This window comes from Podarcis liolepis, assembly GCF_965112155.1.
Source record: "Podarcis liolepis genome assembly, chromosome: 14".
NCBI classification, from domain to species: Eukaryota; Metazoa; Chordata; class Lepidosauria; order Squamata; family Lacertidae; genus Podarcis; species Podarcis liolepis.
This window is the reverse complement of record NC_139569.1, coordinates 7,961,875-7,989,387: the sequence shown is the minus strand read 5'-3', so window position 1 is coordinate 7,989,387 and position 27,513 is coordinate 7,961,875. Positions and strand designations below refer to the sequence as shown.

Here is a 27,513-nt window from a genome sequence, read left to right as displayed (position 1 = left end):
GAAACACTGTTAATAATCACAGAACAGTTGAGAATAAGAACAAGAAGAGTCTTGTAACTCTTTTAAAACTAACATATTTTTATAGAATACTTTTTTTTACTTAATCGGCTGTATGAATATTCAACAGGAAAAAAAGTTTACAGTATAATGTTATCACGCATGGTGGGAAAGAAATGTCTAATAACATTGAAAACTACAAGATCAGTGAAGTTATAGGACTGACCCATATAGGACTGGCCCAGTGAAGTTATAGGACTGACAACATACATATTGCTCTGTGTCCCTCCAGAAGTCTGCTTAGTAACAGGCAGTTTTTTAGTAGTCTGCTAAAAGACCAGTAGCATGCATCCTCATTGTGTTTCTTACACAGCCAGCATAGAAACACAAGCTACAACCCTCTCAGCAGACCAGTAATTTTTTTTTAAGGCTAGTTGCTTTGGATGACCTATTTACAAGGCTGGACTAACATGCAATTAGATGACATATGGGCCACTGACTCAGGTAGCTTCCTCCACACACCAAAGCATCAGACCAACTCATGGAGGATCACTCTATCAATAGCTACTAGCCTTGACAGCCATGCAGTATTTGTAAATATTTCAGAACATTACAACTGAATAGTGAACACTTCCCTTAGCATTACATTTTAAGAAGCGGTGGCACTGTGCACTGTTAATTCGCTAAGTTTTGCATAAAAACCTGTACACAAATATATATGGCCTAGTTCACCCTTAACACCATCCCCATTTCTGCTACTGCCATAATAACACTAAGCTAAGTCATGATTTAGCTTAGGTGTTATGCCTGACCCTGGACTCATGGTTTGTCTCTTGAAAGAAGCCACAAGCTTTTGTTCTTGGCTTACCATCCAGAATTCATTTGGGAGAGACAAACCATGAGCCCAGGTTCACACAAAGCACTAAGCCAAACCATAGTTTGGCTCCAGTAGTGCTGCAGCAGCAAGACTAGGAAAGGAGTGAAGCAGTATTATTTTTGCTCTGGGTACCTACATGCTTCTTTGTTCATGCTGATCTCGTTTACTGGGCCTATCAGATGTGTTTCCTAAGAATAGTCAACTGGGAAAAGTTAATTACAACAGTGATATTTAAAAAACGGTATTCCAGTTGCCCACTTTCACTTCTACTGTGTTCATTCACTATGTTACTAGTAAATTTTATGTAACAGTCATCTCCATCAGTGATAAATTTTCACAAAGTGATACAGTAGCATAGTTTTTCTAGTACAATACCTATTCTCAGTCTCCTCCTATCAAGATAATTGAGGGCTCTGTCATGGTAAGTATAGTTCTGGCTCTTTTTTAAAGTGCTCCACCCAAAAGCATGTGATACAGGGCCCTGTGCAGTTTTACTAGTAAAACACATCGAGTTACAACCCGCACAGCATGGGCCTCCAAATTAGGAGGCTCTTCTGTTTCACATGTACCTATCTCAACTGGCTAACTGCACACACCTCACAGGTTCAACACAATTGGCTTGAAAATCCACATTTCCTTTGATGTACCCACCAATCAGGAGAGAGACAACCTTTGGAGAAGCACAGAAGCCCCTCAATCAAGCATATAGCTTGTTATTGTTTTTATAATGTACTTTTTAAAAAATTGCTTAATGTATCCTTTTATAACTGTAGATTGCTTTTGAGACATTTGGGTAGCAAGTGACAAATAAATGTATTAAGAAAATACTTACACCCGTGATAAGAAGCCGGTGAGCCTCCTGATTTGCCATATTCTTGCTCCGAGTAGCTGGTGGAGAGATTAGGCTGGCTGGAGCCTCTGCCAAAGGTTATCTGATTACTACCAACCCCAGTGGCCACCTGTGCCATACGCTCTTTGGTCTTCAGGGCTTGGGCCCTCTCTGTCTTGAGCCGATCGTCATCTTTCAGGAGGGACACCAACTGCTTGGACTTCTCCCGCACATTGATGCCCTGGTCCTTACCATCCCGGTCAATGTACTGGAAATCCTTCAGAGTCTGGATAGCAAAGATGTTCTCTTTGCATTGTTGTGCCACCCTTTCCGACCCAGTTTTAATCAGGTAATCCAAAAGAGTTAAAGCCTTATAAACATGCCTCCAGTTTTTGCCATGGTCATTCAGCCGCTTCCAGATCATGCTCATGATTTCAGAAAAGGCCACCACATTGTATGTTAGATCTGCTATTTCGGTCATTAAGGAGCTGGATGGGCCCCAGGGGTCATTTGAAGTCGCTTCCCGAACTTTTATTTCAGCCTCTGAATAATTGTTCACAATGTTTTTCATTTGTCTCCTAATCGAAGAAGATGTCATTTTTATCTCCTCCTAAATCAAGGCAGGTTCCCCCCAAAAAGACCTCAGAGACCGGCCACAGTTTTCTCCAATTTTCCAGTCCCTGTGATATGAAGACACGATGTGTTTGACCAACTTGGAGCAAGTTCTGGTAAAGTCATTTCCTCCCCTCACGAAAGATACAAAAGAAACTGGAAACTCTGACCTAAAAAAGAAACACAGAAAACTATCAGTTGCCATTTTAATTATTCGCTTACATTTTAAAAAGCTAGCCAAAGCAAACATTTAGATTTTCCCTGAACTGTCACCAAAAGGTAATTTTCTTGTTCTAGAACTACAGAACAAAATTATTACACCACAGATAGGGTTCCCCTCACAAACCAATTTCATAAGCAATCTGTATATGAAATCCAGACACAGGCACAACAGCCCTAGTTGCACAATAAAGTGCCAGGAGAGAGGAATGGAGTGAAGATGAAAGTGAACATTGTGACACTGGACTTCTGGTTTGAAGCAAGTTCTGTTGAAATTACGTACTTCCTTCCCTTTAAGTACACAACAAATTTAAGACAGTCCATCCTATTGGAGGCACAGCATCCACCAGAAAGGAATCAACTCAGGGCTCAAAGCCCTGTTGCCATCCTACACACACACACACACACACACACACACACAAATACAAAAGCTCCCAGCCATTATCAGGAGTTCATGCACACCTCACTTCCATTATCCAGTTCTCTCACACACCCAAAGACATTATAAGTCAAGAGCACTATGCTTTTGTCAAGATGCTACTTGACCAGGGTAGGGGAGTCACAAAGTGAGTCAGAAAACAATGCACAGTAAGATGTTTTCATTATAACTGTGCATTAAATAAATTAATCTAGCAGATTACCGCAAAGTCACTAAACAAACTTGCAAACTCAGCAAAAGTAGAGGCCCCCACACAGCAAATGAACTTGCAACTGCAGCAGGAAACCAAATTAAATTTCATGCAGCAGCTGCTGGTTGAAAATACCAGAACAGGAACACCCACACGAGCTGCCTTTTCAGAGGCAGAGAACTGCTAGAACAGTTGCAGTAGCCTGTCAGTTTATTGTCAAAGAGCACTCTCTCGGTCTCTCTCAGTCTTGTGACTTATTCGTGCAACTGGAATGCCATCCGCAGTGAAGTTCAACTGATGCCTACGATGTTGTCACTGGTTTTGTCAGGCAGGCCTCAACAATTTTGCCTTCCCATGGCTTCATCAGTGGCAAAGCAGCTTAGTTGCATCGCCGTCCACATCCTGGGTTGTGACTTGCATGGCAGGAGCGGCTGCTGAAAACTAAGGAAGCTAGAGAAATTTGCAGTCAAATCCTACCGTCAAAACTGCACTGAACTACACTATGATCCCTTTACTACTATGGTTTTCAGATATTCCACCATTCCCTAAAATGTCTGGGGTACAAAAAATTTAAAATGTCAGATGAAGCTGGCCAAAATGATGGGAGTCCATCAACATCTGCTGAGCTACAGGTTAGCAAACTCCTGCTCTAGAAAGATTCAGGCACCCCAAAAGACCTTTATAACACAATTAATGCATATGCTCCTAACTATAAATTAAGGTTCCTGTCTCAAACAGCTTCCTATTCAAATGTACTAGGCACTCTACCTCCAAGGAGAAGTTGTTTACGTTTTAAAATTGGCAATACAGCGTCATTCTCCACCACCACAAGCCCAGTTCCAGAAGTGAGCCTGCTCAGGAAAATTATCATATCATATCATATCATATCATATCATATCATATCATATCATATCATATCATATTATTACACACAGAGTATATATGCAGCCATAGTACATTCTACAATGTATTTACATTACACAACTTAGTCTCTATATCAATCTAAATCTCATAGATGATAATACGAGTTCAGGAAAGACCTTAGAAACAGTGACTCCCATGGTAGTAAGGTGGGTTTCATCACCATCCCATATACCAGCTCAAGTGGGGGCGGGGGGGGGGGGACTCCCACTACAAGCTTGCCTTATAACTAAACCAGCCCAATTTGGTCCACAAAGAGGTATACAAAAGAGGATGCAGAGTTGAAATGACCTTCCAAGGTTTCAGAAGCTTTTACACACACACACACACACACACACACACCAACCAAGATAGCATGCAAGCTTTTAATCAAGTAACTGTAGGTGTTTTTCCCATCTCTGAGTGCTTGTGGGAAAGTGATGTGAATGTATGATGGTCAGGTGCGTAGCCTACTAACCCATGAACTCTGTAACCGGATTTAGCGACCTGCAGCACAAAATATGCGTATGAACACTGTCATAGGCATCTAGCATCACATGAAGTGATGCAAATGATCTGATGCCCAGAGCTCTTCTGTGAATCAAGTTGACCCCTTTTGCCTCATCAAGAATGTGATTTCTGCAAACTGTCAGGGGGTGGGGGCGGTGAGAGAGAGAAACAGATCCTAGATTTTTGCTACTTCCAAGTCCTCTTGAAATGGGTGGGAGCTGAGGACCTGGCACTTAATTCTGAACAAACATGGTGAGAATTGGGCTTACAACCTTGCTACACCAAAGCATATAATAAAAGCCTGCTTCTTTGCCTCATGGTGGCATAGGGAGTGGGTGATTTCTACCAGGGAAGCAGCAGGAGAAAAAGGGCTGAGCTCTTCCTCCATCCACCACGCCTCTGCTCAAAATGGCCCCTTTCTCATGAAGCATTGTAGCAAAGAACTGGGCTGTTTCTCTTTTTATTACATACATCCATCTGCAACATTTAATTAGATTCTTAATGATAAGTATGTAAGTGAATGAACAAATTGCTTTGGGTACCACTTGCGCTGCCTAAGAACACATGCTTTAAAAGTATTTCAAAGACTTGTTTCCAAAACTAAATGGGGGGAAACAGAACTGTTCTGTATGATGCTGCAGAGAAGTGTGTATTAAAAGAAGCTATGAAGCTGGGCACAATGCATAAAAGCCCACATGCAGAACACATATTAGGTCTCCTGCACCATTGTGCAGAAGAGAAAAAGCAGCAATTCATGTGAATAGAACAGCATGGAGTGCTGGAACAGCCACACACACGCTGTCTCACTCTCACACAGGCTATTTAAACACAAAGTTATTCAGAGATGGGGTCAAACTAGGGTTTGGGAAGCAAGCTTTCGTTCAGGAAGGGGGCAGGAACCAGAACTACTCTTCTGAAGTCTACACACTGGTCTTCTTCAAACTCCCAGTCTGTGAAAGGATGACGGCAGCCTTCAAACACTAAACTTATGGAAGTTTTCCATTTCCTCTTTCATCATTCAAACAGTATGCCTGGTTACTGAGAAAAGTAGGCAGGTGGCAAGAGGCAAAGAAGATTAATTGTCAAAGGGGCTCGTTTCTCCAAGATAAAAGTGTATTCATAGTCTAAAGTATTTTGGAGAGGGAGTTAAAAGACATTTCCCAGTAGCAGGTTAAAAAAAGAAATATCCCAAATATTGGAATTTAACTCTTGAATAAGGGTTTGTGGACGAAGTATGGACTATGCTAACCTTCCCCAACCTGATGCCCTCCAAATGTTGTTGGATTCCAAATCCTATCAGCCACTTCCAACATTGTCAATGGGCAGGAATGGTGGGATTTTAATCTGGTCACATCTGGTGGGCACTAGACGGAGGAAATAGACCAAAGATCTCTTATCAGAGTGCTGAAAATTTACCCCCATAATCTTATCTGGGTCGATTTTGTAAAATAACTGTACTTTTTCCACAATGAAATCTATAGGAGGAAATACAACTGGCCTACCTTACATGGTAATAACACTCAAGTAAGTGTATGCGATGTGCTCTGAACACTTAAGAAGTGTTGTTATATTATTTGTCATGTTATCTCACACCACTTTTGCATGGAATTTAATGTGGTGCACATAGAATTCCCAGGTGGTTCCCCATTGAGGCACCAAACAGATATAGATCCATCAAGCTTCAACAAGGTTCACAGGACCCTGCTCTGGGACCTATGAACTGCAGATTATGAACATGAGTATTACAAGATTTGAGGCTTTTGTCCTTAGTTTAAGTAAGGCACCCCCAAAAGATTCCTCTTTCAGCCATCAGAAGTATTAACAGGGCAGGGACAGGAAGGATAACAGGAAACCTGAAGCAGCAAGATGCTGTGTCAATGAAGTCGTCTGGATAAAAAAAGAAAAACACCGCAAATGAAAACCACATATTATTAGTCATTCTGAGCAAAGGAAGAAACTGTAGAGTTAGTAAAATAGTGGAGAAATTCTGTTGCATCACCATATAATCAACTTGCTGTTGAAAACAGAGAAGGAGAGAAGACTAGGGACACACCTGCCCTGATCACCTGACATTTAATTGAAGGTTGACATGCTCCATGTTTCTCTGCAGATGCAAAGAGGCCACACTCTAGCTCCTGGTAGCTCTATGGTGAAAGACTTGTACCCTTTGCATCAAGAAATAGAGCAGAACACCAGTTCAATTTTAGACTGACAGTGCACATAAGCTCTAGAACCAACGTAGTCAAAGCATATCATCACACAAGGATGTGATACTCACGTAGACTGCACTGTGTTCATTTCAAAACAGAACTTGGCCAGTCAGACATAGCTTGACCAGTCAGAGAGTTATTTGAGTTCTTAACAAATAAAAACTTTTTATTCTTTCTTTCTTGGCTGGGGGGTCAGAATACCTCAAAGATATCAAAAAATAATGTTTTGATGTTTTTGTATGTATGTGTTACCTCTTGACAAATTTCAAAGCAGTGGGAATTACAAAGAACAAGTAGTATTTATAAACATTATTCTCTGGCAGAAGTAACAACCAAAGTGGGGTATACAATCTGCAGTTGTACAATATTCACACACGCCAGCCAGTCTGTAGAACACTGTGCTGCTGTCACCAGAAACCTACAGCACTTTTGCATTCATGTGTGTCTAAACTCCAGGGAGAGCTACTCCAATAACTTGCGATTACTCTCTGAATTACCAGCACCAAAAGATCACGTCACCATTCTACACAAAAAACGGATAACCCAGCAGGTCCTAAGGGTGTTAAACTTCTACAAATTGTTAATGAAAACTGCAGTCTTCGGCAAGGGACAGAACTAAGTGTAAAACAAGCCACGCCCCCCCATTTATTTCCAAATTATTCAACTTCTGGAGAAAACCAAAACCTTTGCCCTGCTTTCCAGAGTTATCAGGTCCATTTCAATATGCACATAGTTAACAAACATTTATTTGTGGAAATGAGTGCTAGCATGGACCACTGCAAAACACTTCCTAACAGGGTTAACAGTTTCAGCACCCAAACAAGTTTGTATGTTTTGGTACTTCATGAGAGTTGTCAAAAGCTTTTAGTTTGAATTACACTCAGTTCCATTTCTGCTAGTTATTTTTTTTAAAAAAAAACCAAACCTGCAGAAGCAGATTACAAAATCAGATACTATTCTTAAATATCTAGAAGCTTTTTTAAAAAAAGAAAGAAAGAAAAAGAAAGAAGAAAAGCTAACATTCTGAATGTATTCAGCAGATGTTTTTGAATGCAACTAAGATAAATGCAGTCTTACTTCGTTCAGGCTTCAGCTCTCATCAACATTCAGCTGCACATATTCTAAGTCATTTCAAGCCCCACTTTAAAGATTTAAAAATATGAATTAGGTGGATTAAAAAATACTAATTTTTAAAATAAACTAGATGGACACTCATTGGATACGAAACTATTGTCTACCCAGTAAAGCGTAGCCATGTTCTTCAAATCTCTACTGGGGGGGGAATCAGAAATTCAACAGCAGCAGCAATATATAACATTTGGAGCACTGTTAGGATTTCATGATTTCCAGGCTGTATTTTGGGATGAAAGCCACTTAGTAAAACCATCTTGCAGCAGCAATTGTCTTTGCCACAAAAAGACAAAGTCAAATTAGGAGGAATAGCACAGCACAGATACAGAGAAAATCAAGTGCCTCAGATAAATTTTACTTCCTAGTTTACTGGCCTGCAGAGCGGGCAGCAGCAGAGTCCTGGAAAGGCAGTGAGGTGAAAGCCTGAGTATGTCATAGCAGTTGGACCCATCATTTCCCCATTCCACAAGCTGGCCATTTATGACCAAAAAAAATAAAAGTCGCTAAATTTCATCACAATATACCAGCATTTTATTGGTGCCAGAATGCCTTTGTCATTGCTTTCTGATCCCATCCTCCAGTACATCCTCCCTATTTATACTCTGCTCCATCTATTTACTGTTCACTGACATTTCACACAAGTGGGTGTTCACTTGCTCTTCTACTGGAGGGGAATGTTTCCACAAAGCCTCTGCTGTCTGTTCCTTTCCCAAATGCCACTTTCTGTAAATTGGCTCCAGGAGAAAATGTACATTCCCTTCTTCTCAGACACGCTCCTTTATCACAAACAGCTTTGCAAATATCCTTCTCACTCTGGATACAAGTTAACCTAAGATTTTACAAGCATGAGGAAGCATTGGGTTTAGGCAAGGTAGGGGCAGTGCTACCTGCACTAACTGGAGGGAGTGTGACAGCATTCAAAGCTGAGAGCACCGTAACTTGCAAAAGGCGGCAATCATACTCCTTATCATAGAGTCATGATAAATTTTCTGCAACAGGGAAGACTTAGGCCACTGTTCCTGAATCCGGTGCCCTCCAGATGTTGCTGGACTGCAACTCCCAGCATCCCCGTCCCTCAGCCATGCTGCCGGGAGGAAGCAGTAGTCAACACATCTGGAGAGAGCACCAGGTTGGAGAAGGCTGGGTTAGGCATTTTCATGAAGAAGGCCTTTGGGCTTGACGTTGAGAAGAGCTACTTTAAGTCTCTTGCACACACAAAATCTTTAGCGTACTTTCAATCTTGCTCAGAAGGAGCAGCCTTCGCAAAGGGAAAGATTTTTGCAATTCATCATTTTTAACTGCTCTAACCTCCCTGACAACTGCACTTAACAAAGAGGCTCTTTGCCATCTGTTTAAGTGCCTAAAACAGAATGCCTGTGTTGAGAGTCACCTTCAGCACTTCCAACTTAACACTATTAATTCAATTAAGACCAGACACTCCAAGAAAGACACAATGCTACAAATGCACATCAAGACCTTATGGCAAAAATGATGGACGGCAGGAAGGCAAGGAAACATTAGTAAAAGTAAAGGGAACGCTGACCATTAGGTCCAGTCGCGGACGACTCTGGGGTTGCGGCGCTCATCTCACTTTATTGGCCGAGGGAGCCGGCATACAGCTTCCGGGTCATGTGGCCAGCATGACTAAGCCGCTTCTGGCGAACCAGAGCAGCGCATGGAAATGCTGTTTAGCTTCCCACTGGAGCGGTACCTATTTGTCTACTTGCACTTTTGACGTGCTTTCAAACTGCTAGGTTGGCAGGAGCAGGGACTGAGCAACGGGAGCTCACCCGGTCGGAGGGATTCAAACCGCCAACCTTCTGATCAGCAAGCCCTAGGCTCTGAGGTTTAACCCACAGCACCACCCGTGTCCCTCCAAGGAAACATTACATCTCAGCAAAAGACTGGAAATAACGCTGAGTCCCAAACACAGGTGAAGTTCTTTCATTGTCTACTTCAAATGCAATGCTACCTCAGTGTTGCCAAGTAATGGCTTGTAAATTTACAATTTGAACTTAACTTTCACCCATTGCAATGCAGGAAACTGCAGCTACCAATATTCAGCAGGTTAGCAGATACAGCTATTGTACACAGGCTGTAGGTGATGAAGAATTCATGCCTTTGTTAAAGAATTGAGGAATTATAGTACCAAGGAAAGTATGCTTGACACTTAGTCAACTGCAAACATACCAGCCAAACATACCCACTCATAATGACTCTTTGTCTGATGTTACTGGAAAGGGGTGCTCCAAAGCTAGAAGGCACAAACTTAGATGCACTTTATTACCGTTAACAAAAATCCCGATTCTCATCAAGATGTTTCAAAGCTCACTCAAAAATCACAAGCAATATGTTCACTGACAGACGTACAATGCCACAGTTTGCATTCTGTAACAGAAAACATTTCAGAGCAGATGTCGTGTTCATGCTTCCAAGTTGTTATTATGAACAGAACATTTTGAAACTGAAATACCTGCAAACAAGTCCTCTTAAGGGTCACAAGAACTGGCAACGTGTAGGATTCGCTGGTTTATTCAAAGTTTCCCAGTAAGTAGAGGCAGGGGACAACAACAAAGTATAGAACGGCAAGAACGACCTGTTTTGTTTCACAGGTTTACAAACACTTTCTGCAAAGCTCTTAAAAATAAGCTGCATGCTGAAAGAGAGTCATGTTAATTGAAGTATTTAACTCAGCAGGATACTTGTTCAATTTCAACACCCTGCCTATCAGAAGCATCAGGCATGGTTAAAAGAGCAAAAAGTTGCAAAAGCCAACCACCTTAGGATTTCTTGTTTACCCACGAAAACATTATTTAATCATGGCTTTGGAGAGCTGATTATTTCAGTTCATGAATCCAGACAATTCACAAAAAGCAATTTTTTTAACCTTCAACCTACGTAATTTAAAAAGAAAAATTACCGTAGCCTTCAACACCGCTGAGAGAATAAGACACCAAATAAACATGGACAACATTGCAAAATAAAGGCATTCCAAAATGTAAGTATAATTTTCCCTATAAAAGAAACAGGAATTGCTTCAAGAAGCTTCAGACTATCAATATTTCCATCAGGTAAAATAATTGGGCGCTGGAGTTACACAGCAGAAATTCAAAGAACCGGGCTTTTGAAATTCTGTTCTAAAGGAATTAAACATGACTGAGCCATCATGTATGGTAAAAAAAAACCAAACAAAAAACCATTAGACGTTGATGCCTATTATTCCTGGTTATGTCCAGTATTAGAAATGTGAGCTACTAACAACCAAGGTTGCTCTAAAAATCATCGGAGACTCCAGCGAGCAGCCACAGAAGCTATAGAAACTAAGGGACAATCAGGGATCGAAACTCATGAAGGCTGCTCTGAGGACTGATATCCTAAACACACATTCTTTCCATGGCCCATATATTTCAGTGGGGTTTACTTAAGAACAAGCCTAGTTAGGACTGGAAGAGAGAAAAACAACACACCATTCTGCTGCTTTCCACAACTACTCCATCCACCACCATTATTTTCAACCAGGGACCGATTAGCATGCAGAAGGAACAGCTGCTACAAACCATAGTCAAGAAGGAAAACTGTGTTCTGTCTCGTCCTGAATGCCATAGGTTCCTTGCTTCCTAAAAGCCAACATTAGTTTTCACTCGTCAGTTTCTTCAGAGATAGCTTGTAGTAAATAAGGAGATGCACTTATACTGTAGCCAACGAATGTTAGCTGGCTCCAGCTTTAACCATGTGTAAGCCCTGTGAACATCCAGGCATAATGTATTACTGGAGCCAGACTGATGGGACAGGCACAGCCCTACCCAATCCATCTTGGTCTGATGCAAAGGTAGAAACTGAGGAAGAGAACTGATCATTTCTGCCTTTTTATTATATTTAACATTTGCATCTCACCCTTCCTCTAAATACACAGCACAGTTGGGAAGGTTATACTAGAAATGACCTGTCCAAGGCCAGATCGCATCCCATTTTCCAAACCCAACGCTCTAGCCACTGCTCCCTACACTGACTTGTATTATTTATTTATTTTATTGCATTTACATCCCACCTTTTTTTCTCCAAAGAGCTTGAGGTGGTGCACATGGTTCTCCCCATTCTCATTTAATCCCCACAACTCATGTATAAAGTGGCAGGCTACAGCAGCTTTTCACGTTTTCGCCCTTCAGGGAATACCTTTCCGAATGGACTGATCTGCTAGGGAACCAGTTGTGTTGCATATCCTGAGAGCACTTAAAGGACCTGCCGGGTTTCAACATCACCTTTCATGAACCTTGCACTTTGCAAGGGAAGACTTCGTGGCAGTCGAGCTGCCTCAGGTAAGATTGTCATTGCTGACCATACACAGGAATGTTTGCTGAGCTTCAAAGTTCCCTCGAAGACAGTTTGAAAGCATCACAATTCACAAGAAGGAATGGGTAGCATAACAGATAATTTGGTTACAGCAGCAAAATTGCCTCAACCCAAATCCTACAGAGACAGAATAGTTTATGTTAGTGCATGCTGATTTCTGAATTCACCGGTTAGAAATATGTATATATCCTTCGACTTACGAATAACAAGATTTTAAAAATCCACTGTTGCAAACAGGGCTGGATTCACCTCCAGGCTGCACTACAACAGCCAGAAAGCAGGCCAACATACACCAAGCAAAATAAATTTCATGGTACCATTATGTGGGAACCCCAGCTTTGAGCAGTACAGTCGTACCTCGGAAGTTGGAAACCTTGTGAGTCGAATGTTTTGGCTCCCAAACGCTGCAAACCCAGAAGTGAGTGTTTCAGTTTGCGAACTTTCTTTGGAACCCAAACGTCCGACATGGGTTCCGTTGGCTGCACCTTGGTTTCCAAACATTTTGGAAGTTGAACGGACTTCCGGAATGAATTCTGTTCGACTTCCAAGGTACAACTGTAGCTCCCTTAGGTGTCTCCCAAAGCAGTGGCTGTAGAAAATAGACCACTGCTGAGGTGGTGAGGGGGCCAAGGAAAGATTGACAAGGTGGTCCAAAAGGTTACATAGACTGGATCTGGCCCACAGGCTGCCAGTTCTCTGGCCCAATATAATGACTAGAACTGATCTCCAACTTCAGAACTGTTTGCACTTGTGGCCATCTTTTACAAAACTGTAAGATTCACTGCTTAGAAATTTTCTAACATTAAGCAGTCTATTTTTTTTCCATGTAAACAAACAATAAATATGGCCACCACAGAAGTTATTTGAGGCTTCATCCCCACAAGTGGTGTATGCCATTTAGTAATAGCGTAGAGCAACTATTTTTAAGGATTCCCTGAGATCATGCAGGGAAAATGCCATCAACTTCAAGGCACAAAGGCATCCTAGGAATCAACTCTACTCTGCTAAGCTTGTCAAGTGACTACAGAAAGCTATCCGGTTTATTTATACCAAGCACAATACATATTACAGTATTCCTAAAAGCTGCAAACACCCCAAAATATTCATATCTACAAGTCAGTACTTGAAAACTCATCTGTCTAGTTTGGCTGGTTTAGTTTGATCCGCGACATACGTCAGCCAGCGCTGCTCTGCATAGAAATTACACACAAGACATCTGCTAAGATCAGAAGGAATTAAGGTAATCTGAGAATGTCAGTAAATAACATTACCAAAGAATACTTCCATTCCAATTAGAAATTCCTTTTAGGCTTCAATCCCATACACAGTAGGAGTAAGCCCCGTTTAACTCAATGGGTCTTACTTCTGTGCAGGCATTTGTCAGATTATGTTGTTAGAGACGGTAAATGGAGAAAAATTAACTATTTCAATTATTCTGTAGTTTTCATGTACTGCCAAAAAATTTACCCTAAAATGGCTGTGAAACCCTAAGTAGCTGTTTCACATCCCACACAACGTAGTACAATAGAAATTTCCATTACCTCTAAAAAATACCAGTCGGATATGTAAGTTAAGGCTACACAGGTGTATTTCCATTATTACAATGTTCAATTCAGCATGTAAGAGGAAACACATGTGAAGCTATTGTAGGAACATATCTGTAGTTTGGTCCTACAAATAAGTTACTCAGAATTCAGTCTCATTTTTAAATGGAATTTACTCCCTGCTAAGCATTCTTAGAACTACAGTCAACTACAAGCCCATTCTTTCACAGAAGTAAACCTTAGTGAAATATATAGGCTATAGTGCTGAGTAACCTACAGTCACGTTAGGCACTCTTACCTAATTTGGAAGTGGAGGAAGGGGGGGCGCTTTTTAAAAGACGAAAATTCACCACACATATTAAGATTTATTTCTCTGATTGGCATTAAGTAGAAACCAACACAGAACACAACTTAAGTTTCTTGGTTATTGTACTAGGAATAACAAAATAATTCAGAATATAATCAAGAGCACATATTACCAGTATTAGCAGAGAGATTAGATTTTCATCATGGCCACTAACTTTTTTTCAGATCGGAACAGGAAAGATGTTTTTGTACAGTTATAGTAGAGCAGCAGAATCATTTTGTGTTAGCAAAGCTATATATCATGTTCAAAGGGGTAACTCCCTATGCAACTACAATTTTAATGCATATTTTAACATTATGTTCTCCAGATCCAATAACATTACTTTCAAACATCTCTCAAACTAATCAGATTTTTAAAAAAAAAAATGAAGAAAAAGTCAGCTGCAAATCCACAAGTTGAGAGTGTCAGGGGATTTAAAATGTATTCAGTTAGATAGATATGAATTGTGCAGCTCATCAACCCCCTTTCTGAGAAATTTTAATCAAATCTAGGCTAGACAGAAATGGAAAACAGATATTTCACTGCCATTAGCTGTTCCGGTATTGCAAGGATAAGCTTAGATTTGCTGCTCGGGGGGGGGGGGGGGGAATCAGTGGCTACAGACTTTGCTGCCACAATATGAAGAAACTGTTGCTGCCAGCCTAATGGAGACAACAAAGGCTACTTGGAATGCAGGGTGTTAATTTCAAGGCAGCATTACACGCCACCTTGACACACTCGTGCACAAGCACACGGAAAAACAAAAGCCTTCCAAACCTTGCCCAAGCCCATAAAACACCCCCATACACACCCTGCTTGTTCATGCTCCCATTGCAAACCATGTATGTTCACAGGCATGTGTTCCCATAAACTGGTTTCCTCTGTAGAGACTCCCCAAAGCATAGCCCCAAGAACCCACACCCCTCAACGTTTCCCAGTGTCTCTTCTCGTCCCACCCATCTCACAGCAACATAAGCCAACACAAATAAGCTTAGCATGTGCCTTCTGGATGCACACAGATACAGCACCCTCGACAAGAGCCAAAGCCCCAGGATCCAACCCACCTCCCCATTATCTTCCTCCTTTCCTTCATGCACCCCACTTCACTATCCCCAAACAACCACCTTCAAGATATCCAGTCACTTTAATCCCCAAACACGTCCCTCTACTCTACACCCATCAATCCAGCTCTCCCTCCCATGCTTATGAGGCACCCTGTTTCAGGAAACCCCAATTTCTTATCGCATGCCCCACCTCTTCTGCATCTGAGGAGTCCAACAATAGCCAGTATAAACAGAAATATATTTACAAAACCAGCCTATGTATCAGGTAAGTTAGTACTAAAAACAGCAGTCCTGTAAAAACAAACAAAACTCAAAATCTTCACATTGAAATGTTGACCCTTTGGGAAGCAGAGCTTCATAATGGATCACTTACTGAACTCACCCCTACGGAGTAGGGTATGCATGTGTGCAATTGGTAAGGCACTGTGAATATATACGATATGGTACACAGATGTAACAGATACTTAATGCATATATATATATATATCCATAACCTATGTGTCAGTGCATAAATATTTTAAGACGCCTATGTTAATACATCAAACGTAACAAATACTTACTAGTCAGTTCAGTTTAGCACACAGAAACAAAGCAAAACAGGTTAAAAGATGCAGAAACGAAGCAAAACTGGGAAGATTTAAAATGCCATAGCGAAGCACTCACTAAAAAAGAGGGGGGAAAGGCACCCCAGGTAATATTTACAATGCCCAACTTAACCCAGCAACAAGCCCATCCATCCATCTGTATTGCCAAACCAGCTAAAAATGCCACATGGGGAAGAGGCAGAGGAAGCAGCGCCAATTGGGGGTGGGGAGCAAAGATGCATTTCACGTCTCAGAGGCGCTTGCCCCCCACCCCCAAGATACCCGCTTTGCAGACCCCGCCTCAGGCAACCCCGAGCCCTGGCCGACCCCCCTCACCCAACAAAAACACCCCCCAATTCTTCCTCCTCCTCCTCAGCCCCACACCCGCCCCCGTCTGCCTCGATACACCCGCTTCGGGGACGCACACGCCCCCCACCCAGCAGCCACGCTTGCTCTTTCCCCACCTCCCTCCAGCCTGCGGCGGGGGCTGAGGGAGGGTCGGCCGCCCCTTCCCACCGCCGCCACCTGAGGCCCAGGTCCGGCCCACCTCCCCTCCATAAAAAAAACAACAACAACCCCCCACCTGCTGCTGCTGCTGCTTCTCTCGCAGGGCCCAAGTGGCTCCTCCGGACTGGAGCGCCGCCAGGAGCAGCAACAGCAGCAGGAGGAGCAGGAGCAGGAGGAGGAGCGTCGTGGTCGCCGCCGCCGCCGCCGCCTCTCGGACTGGGTTTGACACCCGCCGCCCACACGCGCCATCCAACATGGCGGAGGGAGGGAGGCACGGAGAGGGACGGGGAGAGCGAGACAGGCAACGCGCGCTCCCGCGCGGGCGAGCGAGCGCGCCGTCCCGCCACAGAGAGAAACAAGTGGGCGGGGGGGGGGGGGCTTCTCCTGTCTGTGTGAGCGCGCGCGCGCGTTCTCGCCCATGATTGTTTTCCCTTCCTCACAAGTGATAATGTGAGGATTTATTTATTTTTTCTCCCTCTCAGGAATTTTATCCACCCGCCTCTGTTTTTCTTTGGAAAGGGTAGGGTGGGAGGTCGTAGGAAATGGGAGCCCTAAAAAAGGAAAAGGAAACCATCTATGTGGGGGCGAGTGTTTTGTGTCTGTGTGTGTAAATAAATAAGATCACGCCCTCTTTTATTTGGCTTGCTCTTCTTCTTTTTTGAGGCGGGAAGTCTGTGGTTGGGTATAAAAAAGACCCCCGCTTTTTGGAGGGGGAAATGTTGAGGGGGCGTCTATGGGAGTAAGGCTCGCGCGCCCCCTTTGGGGGTGCAAGCACATATTTGTATACAGTACAAGAAATAAATGGCTTTTTTGAGGGGGCGAGTCTAAATATAAAGACTAAGCTTCCCCTTCCTTAGGAGGGTGAGCGAAAGTATGTATATATACATACAAATAAATAAATAAATAAATAGATAAGATGACTCCTTTTCTTCGCGGTGGGGACAATCTATGTCTGTGCATAGATAAAAACCCACCTAACCCCTTTTGGTGGGGAAAATGTAATGGAAGTGTATGGTATGTGTATAGATAAATAAGGCTTGTTCTCTTTTTTTAAAAAAATGTCTATGTATACAAATTTTTGAAAGGGGGGGTCTTTTTTGTGTGTTGGGGGAAATGTTGCAGGGAAGTGTGTGTCACAGATCACTTTTTTAGTGGTGAAATAAACATAAGACCTGCCCCCTCTCAGGTTTTGTTTTGTGTTTTGTTTTTGTTTGTTTGTGGAATTGCATCAGGAAAATATTACTCAGGGGGTGAAGCATCTCTCCCATATATATATATATATATATATATATATATATATATATATATACACATATACATATACACACACACACATATATATATGGGGGGTAAACATAAACACATAAATAAAACTTATTGCCCAGATGTTTTGTGACGAAAGGGTGTCCCCTCAGTTATCAAATTTCCCGCCATTTTCTAAGGGACGTTTTAACGTCCTTGTCTGAGGAAAAATTGAAGGACTGAAGGAATTAGGGAAAGCAGAAGCAAGAAAATAATACCGTATTTTTCGCCCCATAAGGTGCACCGGCCCATAGGACGTACCTAGTTTTTTTTTGGGGGGGGAAATAAAGGGAAAAAAATATTTTTCCCCCCCCAGGCGCGGGGCTGGGGCGGGGGAAGCCCGAGCTTCCCCCAACCCCAGTCCCCAGAACAGGCAGCACTCCGCAAGCCTTGGGAGCCCGGCGCGACTTCCCACCGGGCTCCCACGCCTTGCGTATATCTGCCTGAAGCCCAAACCAGGTCGGGGAACAGTGGGATGGCGGCACTGCGCCTCCCCGCTGTCCCCCAAGCTTGTGGGGCTGGCAGCGGGGAGAAGCACGCTTCTGCCCACCGCCAGCCTCCAAACCAGGTCAGGGAACCGAAGCCCGGAGCACGCTGTGCAGTGCGCCCCAGGCTTCGAGATGCAGGCTGCTATCTGCAAGCCTAGGGAGCCCGACGGGAACTCCCGCGGGCTCCCAAGGCTTGCGGAGAGCTTCCTGAAGCCTGGAGAGCGAGAGGGGTCGGTGCGCACCGACCCCTCTCGCTCTCCAGGCTTCAGCGAAAGCCTGCATTCGCCCCATAGGACGCACACACATTTCCCCTTCATTTTTGGAGGGGAAAAAGTGCGTCCTATAGGGCGAAAAATACGGTAATTCTTTTTTTGTTGAGAATAAGAGTCAGGTTCACTGAACTCAATAGTACCTACTTCTCAGTAGGCTTGCCAGTATTGCTCACACTGCTGATGTTATCGTGAGAGAATTGTCCAAAGACCATGGCAGCATCAACGCCACACATTTCAAGATCATTTCCCCTGCCAGAACCCCAGGAACCGTAGTTTCTTCCCTCACAGAACTACCATTCCCAGCACCCTTAACAAACTACAGTTCCCACGAAGCTTTGAGGGGGCAGATGTGGTGCAGATGTGGCCAGATGCAAAAGAGAACGGGGCTCCTGCACCTTTTAATCGTCGAATCGGGAATTTTAGGAAGTGCAGCACCTACTCCAGATTCCACATGCACAACCATTGAAGGTGCTGGAGCCCCGTCCAGGCCTTTTTGCATCTGGCCCAGTGCCGGATCTATGTATTAGCTAAACAAGCGATAGCTTAGGACCGCACTCTTTTGGGGGCCCCCCAAAAAAGTTAAAGGGGAAAAAACTGGATGTTGCTCAGGGACACCAGGTGCTTTAGCTCTGCATGTGCCCATTGCCGGATTTACATAAGAGCTAAACAAGCTATAGCTTAGGGCCCCACTCTCTTGGGGGCCTCCCAAAAAATGAAAGGGGGAAAAACACCTGGATGTACATGTAGTGGGTATGAGTTACTCGTGCGTAAACTGGTGCCTTTCTGAGCTAATTTGCCTTGTTAAACCTTTCTGACTGCACAGCCCTTTCTCATCGTGGCTGCCTCAGTCGCTGGCAGAATCCGTCAGTGGGCGTTTCTTGAACCTCTTCCAACATAAAAGTTGTTTGACACCCAGTCTCCTCCTCCTCTCACTGCGCGGTAGTCTTCTGCGCAGGGAGGGCGTGGGTAGCAGAGGACCTGTGCTCTCCTCACTGATCTCCAGTGAAGAGTCCTGGAGCCCTCTCCCCGATTCCCCCATCTGCCCCCCTTTATCCCTGGTGTCGCACTGATTTGCTTCCCCCTCTACTGAGCTGTTTCTCCCCCTGCTGCTGGGTCCTTCGCCAGCATCATCTGGGAGCCTCCCCTTCGCCTCTCGCTCCGATGTCAGTTCCCTGACAGTACATTTCCAAAATATAAGATATAAAACAAATAAAATAAAACCTACATCCAGCAACAGTGTTTTGTGTTGTGTAGGCTCCTATGATGTAAGTCATGGGCCCTGCCAGCTAGCCTGCTCCCTAAAATATCACTGGTTTGCTCCTTTCTATATATAGGGTGCCTATATTCTGCACGGACGGGTTGCGTGGAAACATGTGCAAATGGCTTTAGATACCTATTAGGTCCATCAATTACCAAATAGCATATATTCAACACAAAAAACAGCGACAATTTGTTGTTGACAAAGGACAGCTGGACATAGAAAGGGCCCCATTGCCTTCAGTAGCTTAGGGCCTCATCAAACCTCAGTCCAGCTCTGATCTGGCTGCCCTACCACAGGCTGACTTCCCTGTTCTCTTGGAAGGAGAGCTGGAAAATACAGGTCTCCTTGTTCCCCCGCACAACATAACAGATGACTCAGTTGCTGGAAGTCACAAAACCCCTCTCCGCTTGAGAACAGAATGGGAACCAGGCTCCCTCTTGCTTGTTGTGGGAGCCGAGCTAATCCTCCTTCCAAGAACACACATCTAAGGCCACAAAAAAGGGCACGAAAAGTAAATTAACTACGGGAGGGAAAGCTGAGGGGAAAGTTATGGGAACACAGGAGAAGACAAGGAGAACATGAGGTGCTAACGCATGTCCCCCCCCCCCCGCGGTTGATTTGTAAGAGATTGCTCTCCCAACGCTCAAGGCTGAAAAATATCTCCTAAAAACCAGGGCTTAACGCACGTCCAAGTTATTTCCTGCCAAGTACAGTGGGGTCTAGTGGTTAGCTACAGGGGTCAGGAGCCTGGGCGCCTCCAGGTGGTGGTGGGTTCCCATTTCCCAGCAGCCCCACAAAATATGGGCAATGGGAGCTGTGGTCCAACGGTATGTGGAAGTGCAATGTGGGTCACAACAACACCATAGCATTTAAAGCACTCCTATACTGCTTTAAGCATCATGGCTCCCCCCAAAGAATCCTGAAAACTGCAGCTTGTGAAGGATGCCAAGCTAGGAGACCTTTTGCGGAGCTACAATTCCTTGCACCCATAAGAAGCTACAGTTCCCAGGATTCTTTGGGAGGGAGCCATGACCATTGAAGTGACATAAGAGTGCTTTTAATATGTGGTGCACATGTGACCGTGGTCTGTCCTCTCTCAGACACACACAGAAGCAGAAACCCTATCCAGATCTTAACGTTCCCTCAAGCTTTCCACGCTGTTCTGCGTTGAGTCAACCGGCTAATTTTAGAGGCATTTTTGGAAGTTTCTCCTTCCTGTGACGAAGGATTTTCCTGGGTTGTTTTAAAAAGTGGCCCGTATTTTGATCGTTCAACCTCATCCCAGCCTCAGGAATGACTAAGAGCCAAACCACCATCGCACAGCTCTCACTTCCATCCTTGTCGCTATCACTTCCTTCTCCCACCCCAAGGAGTGCAACTAAACCGCGTCCGCCCACTTCTGCAGGCAAAAATCCTTTTCTTCCTCGCCCCCCCCCCCAACCTCAAGACAAAACCTCAAAATCTTATTTATTCCCATGAATAAATCAGAGAGGCAGGGAAAATCTTGCTTCTGAAAACCACTTGAGGGTGGAGGGAAATGTTCTCCAGTGGTCGCTAATAGTCGGATCTGAGTCCCAAGGAAAGGTTTAGCAGCAGTGTGAAAATGCGACTATAAGCTTTACACCAGGGGTGAGGAAGATGTGGCCTTCCTGATATTGTTAGACTACAACTCCCATCCTCCCTGACCATTGGTCACGCTGGATGTGGTTGGTGGGAGGGCAACAACATCTGGAGGGCATCTGGTTCCCTGTCCCTGATTTGAACAGTTGGTTTTTAATGGCCTGCATTCCTAGGATGTAGTGAAGGGAGACCGAGGCACTGCTTTTTGAAAGAAAGAAAGAAAGAAAGAAAGAAAGAAAGAAAGAAAGAAAGGAAGGAAGGAAGGAAGGAAGGAAGGAAGGATCACAGAGGCCCCTGAATCTTAAGTATGAGGGAACAGGCTGCAGTTGCTTTGTGTGGAGGGAAACACACCCTCTGTATGCTCAGACATAACTTATTGATCTATTCCTGCATCATATATCTGTTCCTTTCAAGAAACGGCACGGCCAGACCCAGGGGCTGTTGCAAAATGGTTGCTTATTTATTAGGCGGGGGGTGGGGTCTGGTACTTTCCATATGTTGCTGGACTCCAGCTCCCATCAACCCCGGCCAGCATGGCCAAGGATGATGGGAGCTGTAGTTTAAGAACATCTGACAGGTCACAGGTTAGCCAGCCCTGTGTCTGAGTACTTATACTGGCCCCTGCACCAGCTTCAAGGCAACTGAGAAAACAAAAAATACAGTAAAATGCAAACACTGAACATACACATCCCACACCCAAATAAGCATATATTAAGGGAAAGAGTGCACCAAAGAATGTACATATTAATAAACAAAATATACAAAAATGCATTATATTGGGGGGAAATAATTGGAAAAAATGTGTCTATTAGTCAAAACTGTATACAAAAAATGGGTGCATTAGGATAAATGCACCCACAAATGTGTATGACTTTTCATGTGAAGGGGGATAAACTGATAAACCACTCTGCAAAATGTAGCTCTGAGGTGAGAATAGGGGTCTCTTAGAATTCTTGGGGGAGCCACAGCTCTTTAAAATGCTTTAAATGGATGTCATGTATATGACCTAATTCTGGTTTTGTCCCCATCATCCTCCCTGCTGTGTTCTACAAGGGCAACACTGAGAGGAGGAAGCTGATAGGCAGTCGTCCTGGGGTTTGACGGAGGCCACACACCCTTCGCTTCAGGCAGCAAATTGTCTTGGGCTGGCCCTTATCCCACATGCTCAATTGCCTCCTGGCTTCACAAACCCACCTCATCCTGCAGATGTCATGGCGAGACAGTTGCCCATGGACAGACATCCAAGTTACAAAGATGCCAGCATTTGGATATAACCAGGAATAGCTGTGCTTCGCTGCATATAATGTGGGAATTCACCCAAGTGAAGAAGCCCTTGCCAATGCCTCACATAAAGACAGCCTGTCACTCTTGGTCAGTTACCAATATTACCTTAACCTCTGAGAACAATGGTCAAATATTGACAGAGAGTTACAAGCCGCCTAATGGTCTCTTTGGCACTCCCCGTTGGCCAAGATCAAACTACCCGGTCAAAGCAACTCTCCCTCTCCCTCTGCAAGAGAGAAATAAGAGATATCAATATTCTACAGGGGGGAGGCCATTAACAGCCCTGTCTGGAATGCATGACTTGACTTCTGTTTGTGCCAAGGATTGTCATACATGACTACAATCCTCAGGAATTCTGAAATGGCATCCCAGGAACAAAGCCATAATCATAAATACTCAAGGGCCCAACCCGGTTTCTCTCTGATTTGAATAGCAACGTCAGCGGCGACTGGATTGTGCTCTAAAGGCTCCAGGCGGTAAAATTCATGAAATCTAACCTTCAAACCGACAAGGCTTGGCCATGCAGTTAGCTTTCAAGTTTCGCAGAGTTCTTCGTCGGGTAAAATGGAGGTTTTTAAGGACTGGTTCGCTTGTGGACAAATTTAGCAATTGTACAGGGCAGCCAAGTTCCACACGTATAGCCACCAAATCATACTGTGGGTGGATTGGATATAGTTTGATTCTAATACATTTGCATTGACTCTAAAGGTGTTGTGTAATGCACAGCTTCCAGTTTTTCATGGTGCTGAAATTTATTTGGACCTGTTCGTAGCAGCCGGTCAGAGGAGCATCTTGGCTTTCAAAGCAGTTCAGGCTTTGTAAAGCAAATAAGCACGGATGACAGAACAGAGGCTTCTGCCACAGGCTGATGGTGCCAGGTATTGGCCAGTGAGCTTTGGCATAAGATTGCGAGTATTGATTTGATCAAGCTATCAAAGCCTATACAGATTGACCAAAGAATTATAACAGTCCTGCGTGATCCATCCATTGGCCCCCTCTGGAAAAGCTTTGCTTTTAAAAACACCAACAGATGTTAGTGCCTATGGGGGGGGGGGAATCCACTTTCCCTTTTACGCACTATTAGCAACATTTGGTCACCCGTGCATTTGGTCCCATCTGAGGCAGATACCACAACATTAATCCTTCTTCCAGTTAATCCCCCATTTTAACCCACATCTTTAAGCTTTTCCCCCTTTTCTTTCTTCTTCTCGTCTCGTCTGAACTGTGCTAAGTGTTTTCTTCCCAGGAAAAGCTCTGCTCAATTTGATAACGATCATATTGTTATAGGTTGGCGGGGGAATCCCCAAACCCTAGAAATTAATAAATGGTAGGATTTTTATTATTTGGGATGTGAAGGGAGAAATACCAGCTGCAGAGGAATTCCTGAGCTCACTTGTGCAAAGGGACCTGGCCAAGCTAGGGCCATTAAGAAACAATATAGGGCCACTGAGGGCCATTAGCAAGGCAAGAGAACTGCCCTCCTCCCCTTTGCCCTGAGGTGTCAACAGAGAATGGGGGTTTGGAAGGTTGGCAGGGTAACTGGGTGTAAGGTGACAGGAAAATAGTTTTTAGTAAGGTGCTCTGGGAAGGAGAAGGGGGAAGAAAGACTGGGATCCATCTTGGGCAGGCTGGCTGAAGGCTGGCTGCGTTGCTGTGACGGACAAGCCCCTCTTGAAATGACCATGCCATAAGATCTAGACCCTCTTCATGCAGACTGAAGGTGTAAACAGGTGAATAAACCACACTTCTTAAAGCTATGACAGTCTCCACTGTGTCTCAATTCTCCAAAGGAACACAGACCCTGGGTGAGTGCCTGGAACCCCCAGGAAACTTGCAGAGAGTTGGGGGTGGCACACAATTTTTGTAACAATATTTTAGGCGTCAAGGATAAGGTGGCAGGCAATTAGAAGAGGCAGTTTGTTAGACTGGTGTTCCATCATCAAAGATAATCTAACTTGCTGTCAAGCCCAGGCCGGACCCAGACTCCTTGGAGGATGAACCAAATGAAAGCTCCCCTTGACCAAAGTCTTGGGGGAGCAGGCAGGGTCCCCATCGCTAACCCTGAAAACCTCTAGGGAGTGCCACCCCAGGGCCACTTCCAGAAGATCTTTTCAGTGGACCCTTGGTGTGGGTTCCAGCACAAGTGTCAGCAGATGAGCCCCTGGGGGAGTCAGAGACAGAGTCATGTCCCTTCCCCTAAAGGCCTAAGCCCAGGCCATAGGCCCACAGCAAAGTATAAGCCTGAGAGCCCCAAGGCTAGCAGATTAGACATGGCTTGGGAATCTAGGCTCTTAGTTGCTCCTCCTAGTTGTTGGAATGACCTATGTCCCTAGTTCCTTGCCTAGTTTGAGTTCTCATCTGTTGCTGACTTGCTTCCCTTGGGTCATGCTTTGGAGTCCGACGGTTTACTCATGCTTGATCCTGGTTTATCTTTGCATGCTAGACTTATCTTGCTGTTGTTTGGCAGTCTCATGTGTGGGTTCCTTAGTCTCCTTAGACTTAAGAACATAAGGAGAACCTGCTTGACCAGCCTAATGTCTTTTCTAATTCAGCAGCCGGTTACTCATGCAGTGGAAAGAAAACTAGAGCGCCCACTCATCCCCCACTTCGAGATTAAAAAAGGCATCCCCAGAAGTCAAAAACAGACAGGAAACAGAATGTGTTGCCTAGATAAAAATAAATAATAAAGCCTACTGGATCAGTCCAGTGGCCTATCCAGTCCAACATCCAGTTCTCAAAGTGACCAACAAGCAGAACCTCATTTGCCATATTCAGAAAGAGAAGCTTCTTTTTTTTTTTTTTGCAAAATTGCAAAGAAAATATGTTTTTGAGGCAACCCTATCGGAGCAGTCCCTCTCCCCTCTTGTGATTCCCAGTAAGTAGTATTCATGTTATCTGACAGTGGAGGAAGAACCTAGAACATGGGTAGGCAAGCTAAGGCTAGGGGGCCGGATCTGGCCCAATCACCTTCTCAATCCGGCCCGCAGATGGTCTGGGAATCAGCGTGTTTTTACGTGAGTAGAATGTGTGCTTTTATTTAAAATGCATCTCTGAGTTATTTGTGGGGCATAGAAATTCGTTCATCCCCCCCAAATATAGTCTGGCCCCCCACAAGGTCTGAGGGACAGTAAACCGGCCCCCTGCTGAACATGTTTGCTGACTGCTAACCTAGTAGGCATTGCTAGCCTTATCGTCTCTGAATTTGTCTGTCTCTTTTGTCTAAACCATCCAAATTGCTGGCCATTGGTGGCCTCATGTGGAAGCAAGTTCCATAGTTCATCTATGCACTCTACGGAAAAAGTGTTTTACTTTCTTGTATTTTCTCTAGAGTCTGGGGGGGGGGCAAATTTTCTCAATACTGGGGGGGACAAATGCGTGAGAGTGAATGGAGGTGTCGGAATCAAGTGTAGGAGCCAAGAAGTAAGTGGTGTTTTTAAATTAAAAAATAAATAAATAGAGTTTTGCGATTCCCTAAATCTACCAGCGATGGCCTTTTTCATCCCACAAAGGAAAAACAGGCCAGTACCCATGCAAAATAATAAAAAGACACAAATCCGACAGTAGAAACAACAATAATGTGGGTAACTTTTCAATTCCCCCAGGAAACGATTGTAAATTACCTTAAAGTGGCTGTCCTGGAGTACAGGAACTTCAAAGGGAGATTGCAACATCAAACTGCTGAACTGCAATGCATCGAGAACTTCAGTGCTATCACGGGTGGACTGAACTGATTTTTAGCTCATTATATGTGTTCATTGGCTTACCAATGCCAGGATGTCTGTGTCACATCCTGGCACTGGTAAATAGGAACCCTATAAAAGGGAAGGACGGAAGGATCCAGCCTTTGCTTGATTATCTTCCTCACTCCCTGACTTCCTCTGTGTTGGTCTGCCACAAACAAACTTGAAAGTCTTGTTATCGCCTTAATCACTCACTGGACTATGGAAGGTCCATCAGTTTCCCTGGTAGATGACGTTGTTCCTATTCTGAGAAGAAAGTCCAGAACTGGGCATCTTCCTCCACTGAGTCACTGCTAGCAGACCTTTACAAGTGTGGTTGGGTCTGAATTTCATCAGACATCAGTACCAGGAAATTTGGGTGGCAGGACAGAGGGGCCAAGAGATAAAGCTTAATTAGTCTCTTTCGAATATTCACATATTAGCAGCTTTCCCTGCTATCTAGGGCTAAAGAATGCAGTTGAAGATCTGCGATAGGGGGTGAAATTGTTAGCTTCTTTCCCACTCCTCCAAATGAACCCACCAGCTTAGCATCAGCTAATAAGCTATGAAACTGCAATGCTTTTTTAATGAGCTGATCCTCCGACCATATGCCAGACGTGCCTGTAAAGCTGTAAAAACAAAGCAAAACAAAATATCAAAGTGAGTTTGTGAAATATTTTATATAAGAAATGCAGGCACGCATGGCCCCATGCGTTGGAAATTCATGGCCCTTGTTTTATTGATGTGTTATTGTTTCTGTTGCTTCTTAGCCAGAGCAGCCTTGGCATGGGCAGATCACATTTTCTGCCGCCCTCCCGTCTCCCTCTCGGTCCCAGCTAAATCTTGTTAGGCTGATGCCTGGCTCTAGCTGCATGCAATTCAATCTCCAAATCACAGCGGGTTTGCTCTATTAGATGTCCTCCCCCCGCCCCCCGCTGCCAGTCACACAAGCCCCATTGCCAAGTTTTCAGAGTGATTAAATAAATCAATAGGAGAACAAAGGCCAGGGTTATCTCTCCACTCACTTGCAAAATCTGTATTTCAAAATTCATATTTATGGCTCAGTCTCCATGCGCTCCTTTATGTGCAGCAGAATGCAAAACTCAACAATTAGGTTGCGATGTAACCGAGGGTAGAGTTGCCAGATCCCCAGTACTCCTGGTTTGCTCCTCCCCCCAAGTGGCAAGTGGGGGTTCCAGGGACGAGTGCCCTTAATTTTAAAAAGATATATTAAGAAAATTGTGCATGCAACTTGCAA

At 44.1% G+C, this 27,513-nt stretch overlaps 1 protein-coding gene across 5 annotated transcripts in view; it reads right to left on the bottom strand.

Moving 5' to 3' along the window:
* The window catches only part of EPN2 (epsin 2), a 38,546-nt gene extending 21,917 nt beyond the window's left edge, over positions 1–16,629 (bottom strand). The window contains exons 1-2 of one of the 5 annotated variants that reach the window (XM_083476123.1): positions 16,386–16,629; positions 1,707–2,485 (exon numbers count right to left, since the gene is read on the bottom strand). In XM_083476123.1, the coding sequence (XP_083332249.1) occupies positions 1,707–2,301 (595 nt within the window). In that variant the 5' untranslated portion in view covers positions 2,302–2,485; positions 16,386–16,629. The other 4 variants (XM_083476122.1, XM_083476121.1, XM_083476125.1 and 1 more) reach the window with 4 other exon arrangements.
* Between the last annotated feature and the right edge of the window lie 10,884 nt (positions 16,630–27,513).